This window comes from Perca fluviatilis, chromosome 3, assembly GCF_010015445.1.
Source record: "Perca fluviatilis chromosome 3, GENO_Pfluv_1.0, whole genome shotgun sequence".
NCBI lineage: Eukaryota > Metazoa > Chordata > Actinopteri > Perciformes > Percidae > Perca > Perca fluviatilis.
The window spans coordinates 30,573,743-30,585,578 of NC_053114.1; the positions used below are offsets into that span (position 1 = coordinate 30,573,743).

The window sequence follows — 11,836 nt, forward strand, 5'->3', positions numbered from 1 at the left end:
CAGGTATGGAACTTTTTGAAACTCCTAGAGGATTCAACGGATCTTTCTCAAATTGGGTCAGCAGCACGTCAAGACTTTCACGATGCCAAATTACAAAGCTTTTGTATTTTCGTCGTTGGCGTGGCGTGGATCACCATTTTGTGCATTTCGCCATAACACAGGAAGCTGTTGTAACTTCACTTTACATTGTCCAATCTGCCTGAAATGTCATATGCATCATAAGAGTCCAGATCTGGAGATATCTACATGCCCATATTGAGTCATGGTCATAGCGCCACCAGCTGGCAACAGCAAGTCAGCCTTATGTGACAAACATCATATGATTTACATGAAATGTTTATGGTGTAGTCTACACATGATATGCAGCAACATTTGGCTTCTTTTTGCACCCACAAAGCATGTAACATTTGAGAGTAAGAATCAGTGCAACAAACTAGAAATATTCTAAATATTTTGAATGTGCAGTAGTACTTCATAACATCCCTGAAACAGAACGTAACATGAACATTAATCCCACAGTTTGAGATTTTATTTCAGTGCTTTAAGTGTGCAACACAACAGGAACCTAACTGTTCATTTTTTTTTATTTGCAAAACTTTACAAACAAGTTATACATTTTCTGAACAATACGGCATCATATACAGAGATAAAATTCAGGGAACAGCACAAATCTTTGATAAAGTAAAAGATAAATAGCAGTAAAATAAAAATAAAAAATATGTATATATAAAATTGAAATTGGCACTTAATACATAATGAGAAAAAATAAATAAATACATACATAGAAAACAATATAATGACAGGAACCTAACTGTTCATTGATTTAAAAAAGTGACATCATGACGTGTGACGTACGTTTTGGGCACGCCCCCTTGTTCGAACGAATTCTGAACGAAAGGGACATGCGCGCGTGCTCACTTCCTTCACAGCTCCTGCTTCCTTCTGCGGTCTGTCTGTGTTGGTAGCATAGAGGTTGATAGCGGCTTTTGCTTCCACACGTGCAATCTTTTCTATGTGAAGCTCTCTCTCTCTTGGAACCCGTGTACCAGCTCATCATCCCGCTCTGTCAGAATAGGTACATTTACCGTCTGAGTTGAGTGTTGATCTATCTCTACAACTGCGCAGCCGCTTGCATGGCGGGGGCAGAGGTTATGGCTGGAAGTTTAGCCGGGTTCGCTCGCTTTTAGCATGGTGATGTTAGCTAGCTCATGCGTCTACTTTTTGTTGTGGTGTTGCTAACGTTAGCTAGCTAGCAACTACTAGCCAATCTGGTTAACGCAGTTGGAAGTGTGACAAATGCACTGGGTTTTACGTGTGTCTCTTCATGTGCAAGCTAAATTGTGATGTTTGTTTCCTCCGTATCGTCTTCTCCCCAGGTGTAAAGCCATAGAAACCGACGACAATGGGGGCTTATCTGTCGCAACCTAACACGACCAAGACCTCTTCCGATGGCGGCAACAGCAACATGAGCTACGGTTTCTCTGCCATGCAGGGCTGGCGCGTCTCCATGGAGGTGAGGCGGAAAATTATTGATCGGATCAAAGACAACCATGTTGTTCGCTTCGTGAACACAACGAAGGGAAAAAAATTATCTTGAGTTGTAAATGGCGGGACAAAGGGATGTGAGGCGTTTCTCGCTGTAGGTTTGTTTGTGTGGGGAGGGTTCGTATCTTTCCACAGTACACAGTTCGTTCACACACTCCGAAACTAGCTTTACCTGAGCATCAGCTGCAGTGGTGGAAGAAATCCATAATTCATCCTCGGGGTGTTTTTGGTATGCTGGGTTACATTGTAATCCCTCTCCCACAACATTCAAGATCATGCAATTGACGCTGTTTGAATGAATTGTCTGTCTGTCAAGATAATGCGTAGAGGTCTCCCTTTTTTGGTCATCTTATCCCTTCTGATTTCTATGATTTGTACCAATTTGTAAAATGTCACGTTGTCTGGATTGTAATGTGCATTTTTTTCCTTTGTTGTGCCACAGGACGCTCACAATTGTATCCCAGAGTTTGATGAGGAGACTGCCATGTTTTCTGTGTATGATGGACATGGAGGTAACACACATACACATGCTGTCTTCTGTTTATATTGTTTTGCAGAATGCATTGTGGAGTTCACAGCATTTAAACACTTAACTACTAACTAACAGTATTTTCCTAATCCTAATATTGGCAGTGCACAACACACTACCCCCAAATATTTTTCTAAAAACAACAGTTTCTCCCAAACTTATGTGTAGCATCACACCCAGCAGTCAGAGACACACATGTTAACTCCCTTTTTGATGTTTGGATCACAACACGCCCATTTTTGTGACGTGTTTCCGAGGTTTTCCCCTTTTTGTTTTACATGCCTCTGTGAGTGCTATGGATACAACATGAATACTTATGTGTATACTGTTCCCATTTAGGTGAAGAGGTGGCGCTGTACTGTTCCAAGTACCTTCCTGACATCATCAAGGAGCAGAAGACCTACAAAGATGGCAAACTGCAAAAGGTGAGAAGCCGTCGAAGCCACGGCGTGACCTGTCTTAAATAAGTTTCACAGAGCAGACGTCTTCATGGCCAGAGGCCGGCTGCTCGACTGTAGCATAGTTACAAATTAGGTGGGATTAGAGGCAATATATTATAAGTGTGGTCACCATTTTTCCTCAGTACAGTATTGGCACATTCAAAACACTCTGAACGCAACATGAATCTCATCAATCTTGAACCCAATATTAAACCGTGTCGCTTGACTTTTACTGACAGACCCTTTTGCATGATGTTTCCAGGCTCTGGAGGATGCCTTCTTGGCCATCGACCGTAGAATGATCAGAGAGGATGTCATTAAGGAGCTGATCCAGATTGCTGGACGGCCCACAGAGGAGCCGCCCGCTGAAAAGGTGGCAGAGGAGGACGATTGTGAGTACACCCCTAACTATGAAAGTTATGTAGTAATTTTTGGTGTGGAAGTTGTAAGGAACACATAACAAAGCTCATTCATGTTGAATGGTAACGGAGGATTGAGAGAATTATGTCCATAATTATTAAAGGAAAGTACCACAATCAAGGGCATGGATGATAAAACAGACCATTAGAGTACGACAAATACAAGACATTAGGGATAAAAATTTAGAATTTTGTTTTTTTTTCTGACCAAGAAGAAGACCCTCGTTAACCGATTATTAACTATTAACCCACAAGCAGCCAACTGTGTCCCGGTTCACCCGGGAGAATTAGCAGCCACGATTTTGCGTACATTGTCACTTTCCCACTCCCCAAGGCTCCATCGCATCAATCAGTTTAGCTGCGAGGTTGTCAGCTGTGTGTCTGCCTGTCATACTCTGTTTGTAGGACCGCTGATTTACCCCACCAGTACTCATCATGGTATGTCTATAGTGGTTGTTAGATGGCTGTGTTATAATAACAAAAGGTCAGTTCCTATGGCCACTTGGCCAGTGTGAATGCAAATGGAAAAACGGTTTTGGGGGAGAGTAGTTAGAACTGTTTAGAAGTGGACGGTTCCTAGAACTACGTTCCTGTAACTACTTGGTTGGAAAGAGGCTATTGTCACATAGCTCTCTGTTGTGAAAGCCACAAACTTAGCAGAAAAAAGAGCTTCAAATGCAACTTAGCACAAGCAAGATGTTCCCATACAGTACTACTTTTTGCTTGAGTTTTTTAATACCTGCACCAACCCGACTTGTTAGGAGACGGTGGAAGGTAAACAATTGCATGCAATTTTCTGTAAATTATGGTTGACTTACTCGGAACGCTGCTTTGTCGCCTTTTGACCCACCCGACCGAACCCTTAATATTTTCTACTAGTAAGCTTACCCGCATCGGGCCGACGGGCAGCATCACTAACGTAATGACAACATCGAAGTGGTTCAATGTTTTTGCCCTTCTTTCAGTGGACACCGAGGAGGCAAGTTTGCTCCATGAGGAAGCCACAATGACCATAGAGGAGCTGCTGGTACGCTATGGTCAGAACCTTAATGCTGTCAAGCATGCAGCTGCCCTCAGGTAGGCTAACACACTTTTTCATTTTGACTTTTCATACAAGGACTAACACTTATTTGGGAATGAAGAAGTATTTTGCACTTTAAAGAGCCTGTGAAATGGGGGACTTGAACTTCATGGAAAATGATGCAGGGGTGTCCTCATGCAAGTCAACCCATGCAGTAATCCCAGATTTAGTAACAGTCCTGTCTTTCTGGCGATCCATAACTAATAGCCCATTGGCCGACACATACAACTGATAACCTTGCTGTATGATGTCTCGTCTCAACAATCTGTTTTGAATAGGAATAATATCACATTATGGAAGAAATGATAGCATTACATGGCAACTTTTATTTATATATTTATTTTTTTATATTTTAAGCTTTGTTCAAGTTAGTATGTACTTTGTTTGTTTGAACTCAGTGAAAATGGAATTTGTGGACATTAATAAAAACAATTGAAGACTTCTTTTGGGGACATTTTCATTTATATTCAGCCAACTAGAAACCTCTTTCATAGTTTTAGTGACTCGGTGAGTCCAGGTTTCTTTAATTGTTGTGTAAAACAGCAGTTTAAGACTCATGTGGTTGGCTCCTCCTTTATTTCCTATTTGTCTTTTGTTCTTAGTGCGGCTGCTAAGAAGGCGTCCTGCTCGCACCCTGAGGCTTCGGAAGACAAAGGGGAAGATGGGGAAGGACAGAAGGAGGGGGTAAATGGAGAGGCAGAGGAGGCGAGCAATGGGAAGGTGAAAGAAGGCGAAGGAGCGGCATGCGGGTCGAAGCTGCGAGCCTGTCGGAGAACAGGAGGAGGTGAAGGCAGTGGTGCAGGTATGGAGCTGGGAGTCAGGAGTCTTAACAAGATGACATGAAAAAACTTTGATTTAAAAAAAAAAACGTGGTAATGTTCTAATTACTAACTAATTAAAAATTTTGAAATGAGTATCGTTTTATGGGAAAGGGTCTGCCTGCTCAAACACTGTAAATGTATCTTTAGAATTGTACTGTTGCGTTCATAACCTTAAAGAAATAGCTTGATGAGTAGCCTACATGAAATCAGTAATCTGGGCACAACGTCCTCTCCTTTACTCTCCACTTATTTTCGCTCTCTATTCCTCTTGTCCAACACCTCATGTTGCCCTCGTTTCTCCCTCTACAGCAGCTGACTGCGGAGAGTCAGGAAGCTCCAATGGAGAAGAAAAGGCTGGTAAAGCAGAGGGAGACGCAGGTCCCTCCTGCTCCTCTTTGTCCTCCAATGCTGCTGGAGATTCCAAGTCTAGGTTTTTTGACGACAGCGAGGAGTCCGAGGAGGGAGAAGAGGAGGAGGGCAGTGATGAAGAGGTGGGAACAGGAGACCAGAATAAACCATCCTATTTGGCTTAACTTGAAAAGAAAGAAAGCATTGTAATTAGGGCTGAACGATTAATTGCATTTGCGATAATATCGCGATATGTTAAAACGCGATTTCCTAATCGCAAAGGCTGCGATTTGGTCACGTGACTCACGAGAGCAAATCAGTCCGCACTCCGTAGTCCGCAGAGAAAGCATCAACTTAGCACGCTAACGGTACGCCGTACCTTGAGCAGATTTCTGTCATTCAAACAACTCTGAGTTGTAGTTTAAAACTTGTAAGGGTTTTTAGTCGGGCTCCAGTTACACATGCAGTTAATGAATACAGGCACGCAGAACTGAAGGCTTCGGTTAGCAACGATTAGCTCTGATTAGCGGTTAGCTCCGGTTAGCTCCATTATAAAGATATGGAGCGGGAGACCGCCGCGGAGAGGGGTAACAACCAGACTCTGATAAATGACGTTCGAGCTGTCACAGCAGCGTGGTACACGGTGTTTCAACGGTTTTATTAGTACAGTTAGCTAATCCCACGGCAACACCAGCATGCTACTACTAAGCTAACGATAGACTCTCTGAGCTAGTGCAGCGTCGCACGCTGTCATGACACGCAGCAACTTCATGAGGGAGGGAGGGGCTGGAGGCAGCTCCTCTCTGTGTGCTGTTAAAGAAAATACACCGATGTATATATTTTACTTATTTAACTGTCTAGTAAAGTTCAAAGACAGTGTTTAAAAAATGCAATCCACATGTTTACATATGTCTATGTAAATAATAATTAAATAATCTAAATACTACTAAGTGTTGTAAAGCCACATTTGTTTTTATATTTCTGCAATCTGCACTTTAGTGTGATTTATTTCTGACTTTCATATGAATGTTTCCACCAGGCTTGGTCAGTGCTCAATATACTACTGGGATTGAAGTAGTTAAATAAAAGAGGTCATTCATATAAATTCACGCATCACCTAATTTCACCATCACATACAGGCCTGGCCTCCAGGAAAGAACAGCTTGTTTAATCTATCTAATCTTGTGAAGTTCATACTATACAATGATTTATTGCTAGTTTTTGTTGACTAATACAGAAGACAAAGAGCTTAAAAAATAATCGCATATCGAATCGCAATCGCAATATTTTTTAAATAAATCGCAATTAGATTATTTTCAAAAATCGTTCAGCCCTAATTGTAATGGTGGCATTGTAACCATTTTTATTTTTTTATTCTTTTTAATTAGGATGGCAGCGAAGAGGAAGAGGGTGACAGTAGTGAGATGGAGGAAGAGGAGGATACAGAGGAGGGAGAGGAAGACTCTGAAGATGAAGAAGAGGAGGAAATGTGCCTACCTGGAATGGATGGCAAGGAGGAGGTGTGTACAAAGAAGATTGAAACTAATCTAATGCAAGTAATACAAGTTCCTACATGCAGGACAGGCAACCCATCGTGCCGAATGTCAGGGCTATGGGCTGCCTTGACTTCTGAATCTTCTTTTTAGCTGTTGCGTGAAAGATGAATTGCAGTGCAAAATGTATTGAGGGTGGAGCTGAAAAAAATACATAATTGTCATTATAACGGTTTTGGCTTCCAGGTTACTCTAACTTCATTCAGTGTGATTTAGGTTTTAGGTAAAGTGTCTGCTCTGGTGCAGCTGACCGATCACAGATGTTTGTTTTGACTTCTTGTGTAAATAGAAGAAGCTTTGGTGGCTGCTTGGAATTCTTTTCTCTGCAGAAAAATGTCTGGTAGCTTTTAAGTAGTTCATTTCAGTCATGGGGTGAATTTTACAAAGGATTCAGATTTTATTTTATGGAAAAAGGGAGTTGGTCTCTTAATGTTGGTGTAAAATTTCATGGAGATTTTAACGGTGTGTCACGTCTCCCATGTTTATGCATTCGCAGCCTGGCTCGGACAGCGGCACCACAGCTGTCGTTGCTCTGATCCGAGGAAAACAGCTGATTGTGGCCAATGCTGGAGACTCTCGCTGTGTGGTGTCTGAGCGTGGTAGGTCCAAACCATTAGGTGCCTATGTACCTTGATAGAAGTTTAGCATACCAAAAGAATACATTGATTATATATTGTTGTTGTGCAAACAGCACTGCTGTTTCCGTTAACAAGCAATTACAGTAATATGCTGGTACACAAAGCTTGTGTACTGACTTTATTAAACAGGCTGGTTGTAAAATGACTTCATGCCATGAAAAAAGACGCAGGATGTTACAGTATTGCACCTGAACCACCTGGGAGTGCATGCTGTGAGTTAATATAAATACACCTAAGCATTTGATCAATCTAAGTAGTTTTTAGGTACCAACTCCAATGACAGGAAGAGCTCAGTGTTTTTCATGTCACTTGAAATCTGATCAAATGACTTTCAAAGTGTTTATTACAACAACAACAACAACAAAAATCCACAATTAGGTGATCTAGTCGTTTTGTCAAGGTGTTTTGCTCTTGCATGGTTGCCACTGAAATTTAAGTGGCAGATCTAAGAGGCTTTGCAGTAATGTATTAAATGTAAGCGCTCTCTTGCTGTGATGCTGCAGGCAAAGCTGTCGACATGTCGTACGACCACAAGCCAGAGGACGAGCTGGAACTAGCTCGCATTAAAAACGCAGGAGGGAAAGTGACCATGGATGGACGGGTCAACGGTGGACTGAACCTCTCCAGAGCTATTGGTATGGCTGACTTTGTGTGCGACTTTTACGGTTGTCTTGTAAGCACTCATATTTGTTGCATCAAAATTAACCCCAATAGCAACTCAGGTCGATACTAGTTTTTATTTTTTTTATTTTTTGGGGGGGGTTTAAATTGACAATTTTAAAATGTTTGCACATTTTGATGACCACCTCCTGTAAGCAGAATAAATGTCTCTTAACAAGCTTCTAACTTGGACTCGGACTCTCAGGTGACCACTTCTATAAGAGGAACAAGGCTCTGCCTCCAGAGGAGCAGATGATTTCTGCTATGCCAGACGTCAAAGTTCTGACGCTTAACGGGGACCACGACTTCATGGTCATTGCTTGCGACGGCATCTGGTGAGTTTGAGTGGCCATTGGTAGATTAGCCCCGTAATTGAACATTGATCAGGATGCATGATTAACTGTAGATTTCACTATGCCAGTTACCATGTTAATGCATGTGAGGTTGTTTATTTATTTTTATTTATTTTTTGGATTCGTCATTTACTTGTTGAGCTGCATTATTATTATTATTATTATTATTATTATTATTATTATTATTGGAATTGTTGGGTCTTTGTAAATTATAGTGTGGTCAAGACCTACTCTATCTGTAAAGTGTCTTGAGAGAACTCTTGATTTGATACTATAAATGAAATTGAATATGTGTTGTGTGCAGGAATGTGTTGAGCAGTCAGGAGGTGGTGGACTTCATCAGCGAGAGGATCAACAAACCAGACGAGAATGGCAAAGTCAGAGTCCTTTCATGCATAGTGGAAGAGGTGAGAGACGCACTTAATATTTGTACATATATCAGTTGGTCAGAGTTTCTGTAACCACATCGAGGAATCGGTTACATGTCACATTAAAATCTGCAGTTTCAGAAAAATTTGTTTTTATTCCAATTTAACAGTAATTAAGTATGAAAGCTGTTTGAATAATTAAGGAGCAGAGAATAGCCCAAAAGAGTGAAGTAAAAAACGCATTTTACTTGTTGATGACCGGTGTGTCCGCAGCCTCCAATCCACCGCTGGTAGGTGACAGTTATGAATAAACTAAAACGAGAATAAAAAAACCTAATATAGGTATCAGTTTGTCATCAATATTTTTGATGGTTACTGAACTTCTAACATCGGTCTCAAAATACATGTTAATATGTTTAACACTTGATATTGATTTGGGGACAATGACGTGGCTGGATAGTTAGCTTAACATACTGTCAAATTATATTTAGGCCGACTGTCGACCGTAAACAATGTTATTGACTTAGAATCTTGTCAGCCCCGTCACTCTTGACGTGTGTGTGTGTGTGTGTGTGTGTGTGTGTGTGTGTGTGTGTGTGTGTGTGTGTGTGTGTGTGTGTGTGTGTGTGTGTGTGTGTGTGTGTGTGTGTGTGTGTGTGTGTGTGTGTGTGTGTGTGTGTGTGTGTGTGTGTGTGTGTGTGTGTGTGTGTGTGTGTGTGTGTGTGTGTGTGTGTGTGTGTGTGTGTGTGTGTCAAACGAATTTAAATTCCAGTTGAATCCCAAACATTGAACATGGTACCTCCCATGATTAAATATGTTCATGCATCTTTAATTTCAAATCCCATATGTCCTCCTCGCAGCTGTTGGACCACTGTTTGGCCCCCGACACATCTGGAGACGGGACAGGATGTGACAACATGACCTGCATCATCGTCACGCTCCGGCCACACCCGTCCCATCAGCCAGACGACACGAAGAAGAGGAAGCACCCGGAGGAGGCAGAAGGAGCCAAGCCGGAGGAGAACGGAAACGACAGCAAAAAGGCTAAAAGTGACTAAAGGCAAAGAGAAACTGTCCCAGAGGGAGCAGCTGGTCCCGGGCTACACCAGATACACCAGAGACGCATTCTGTTCTAAATGTAATCCTTACCTCACAGACATCCGTAAACAGAAATTACAATTCCTACACATATGCTCGAAGACCTGAACTAAGATCATCAGTATAGTTTTTTTTTTTTTTCCTCGGTTTTAGGCAGATTACTTTAACACCCCCTCCAGTTGTTTCTTTTCGTTCGGTCTCGCTGGAAAGAAGCTGGACACACTTTTACTTCTTAAATTCAGAAGCAGCAGATTCACAGGCATGCTGAATAGCACATCGTTTTCTAAGTTTTCGTAACTAGAAGGCAGATGCAGCGCGAACCGGTCTACCGGACATGCACTGCACTCTGTCATTAAAATCTTTATCCACATGACCGTTTCACAATTATGTTTTAGTGGAAGTTTGAGGATAGCTCTCATGTTGACCTGTGTCTGATTGCTGTTCACATTTTACAGCGTGACACGTGCATTTTCATTGCAGTTTTGCAATATATATGATGTGCATGTTACTTTTCCAATATGAAATTGCACAATGCTTTCTGTGTGTTGTGTCCAAATAACAAGGCATTCATTGTATCTCAAAGTGCCATTAAAACCATCATTATTTCCTAATCATTGACTAGACCCAGAGAAGGGAACCAAAATGGCTGCCGATAGATTTGCATTGCGTAAAAGGTTAACTGTAGAAAAAGTGATTGAATGAGAGGAGGATATTGTCTTTTGTAGCCCAAATTGAAGATTCAAGAAGCAGTAGGGTGCACATGCTAGTCCAGTGTGGCACTGAATGAGTTGCTTACCTGTGTCAGGTTCCTCTCCCATACCCCCACCCTGAGTTTGAATGGGGCAGTTTGTGTGAGTGACAGTTAGACTCTAGTAAGAGGGGCCCAAGGATTTGGGGCACTAGTCCAGTATATATATATATATATATATATATATATTATTATATATATATATATATATATATATATATATATATATAATCACCCATTCACAAGTGAGGATAAGGGTTTTTTCTTTTTTTTTCCCCAGTCTTGCTGGTCACATAACAGCCCAATCACCATCATCCTTCTTTTTCATCCCTGCTTGGTGTCTAGTCTTGATCAAAATCTGTACATTTCCTGACTGAGAAGAGATGCCAGGGTTTTGGGAGCTAGTGTACTTTTCATCTGTAAGATCTGATAGCAGGGAAACTCGTAGAGAGACGAGACATAAAACACTCGCTGCCTTTTATGTCTCTGTGTCAATCCAGAGAGACGGGATGATTAAAGCTCTGGACTGGCCCTCCACACACAGCTCGTCTCCACCCCATTTGCTTTTCCTGTCTGTCCCCCGTTTCCAATGTAACATCTTTTTAAGATCATCTCTAGGACATGTGTTTTAAGTAAACTAAGTATTTCCACTCAAGTGTTTAACTTTTCATTTTTGATGTATTAGTTATTGGCAGTTATTAAAAGAAAAAACAGCGAGAAGTCATTTTGTGAGCACGCTCTGAAAACTCCCTGATGCTGGGCAGTGGAGAGGATGCACAAGGTTACTTTTTGGGTGGAAATACAATTTGAAGTTCAGAGCACCAAGGCAGTGTATGAATTTATTTTCATTTTTTTGCAGAAGCATCATTTAAACCATATTGTGACCGTAAATTTGTTTCTAGTGTACTATCTTGTCACCATGCCCTTATTTCTGTACATAGTTTTTTCAATACTTATAATTGAAGAAAAGAAAATGCTTTTTCTTTGTAATTGTGAGTCATGTGACATTTTTGGTGCATACTCTTTTGACACCAGTATGTAAGTACATACAAATACATTTTTTTAAATAATGAGACAACCGTAATCCTGTGTTTCTTTAAAAACGACCATAGCGGCATCAGCTTTTTAATCCGGTTTTAGAGAAGTTTTTTTTTATTGTGAAATAGTTTTTTAGTGGATTTGATGTATGTTTTATATAAGTTGAATCAACCAAAACTTATTTATCAGGCATACTT

At 41.1% G+C, this 11,836-nt stretch overlaps 1 protein-coding gene across 3 annotated transcripts; it reads left to right on the plus strand.

Annotated features, from left to right (window-relative positions):
- The first annotated feature begins 891 nt into the window (after positions 1-891).
- Positions 892-10,464, plus strand: ppm1g (protein phosphatase, Mg2+/Mn2+ dependent, 1G). Of its 3 annotated transcripts, none has more exons than XM_039794787.1 (14): positions 892-1,092; positions 1,377-1,513; positions 1,988-2,057; positions 2,414-2,499; positions 2,777-2,906; positions 3,899-4,010; positions 4,617-4,816; positions 5,145-5,326; positions 6,572-6,703; positions 7,233-7,335; positions 7,878-8,009; positions 8,240-8,369; positions 8,692-8,794; positions 9,616-10,464. In XM_039794787.1, the coding sequence occupies exons 2-14, from the start codon at positions 1,403-1,405 to the stop codon at positions 9,811-9,813; spliced, it is 1,689 nt and encodes a 562-aa protein (XP_039650721.1). In that variant the 5' UTR covers positions 892-1,092; positions 1,377-1,402; the 3' UTR covers positions 9,814-10,464. The 3 variants fall into 3 exon arrangements, with proteins under 3 accessions (XP_039650721.1, XP_039650720.1, XP_039650722.1); XM_039794786.1 differs by having other exon boundaries at positions 893-1,075; XM_039794788.1 differs by lacking the exon at positions 892-1,092 and adding an exon at positions 1,170-1,191.
- The last annotated feature ends 1,372 nt before the right edge of the window (positions 10,465-11,836 follow it).

What these genes read in the sequence shown, in the direction of transcription:
- ppm1g (XM_039794787.1), top strand. Translation starts at nt 1,403, where the DNA reads ATGGGGGCTTATCTGTCGCAACCTAACACGACCAAGACCTCTTCCGAT. An exon ending in GAACCTCTCCAGAGCTATTG is followed by an intron (nt 8,010 to 8,239) that starts GTATGGCTGACT and finishes TCGGACTCTCAG; the next exon opens with GTGACCACTTCTATAAGAGG. An exon ending in ATTGCTTGCGACGGCATCTG is followed by an intron (nt 8,370 to 8,691) that starts GTGAGTTTGAGT and finishes TGTTGTGTGCAG; the next exon opens with GAATGTGTTGAGCAGTCAGG.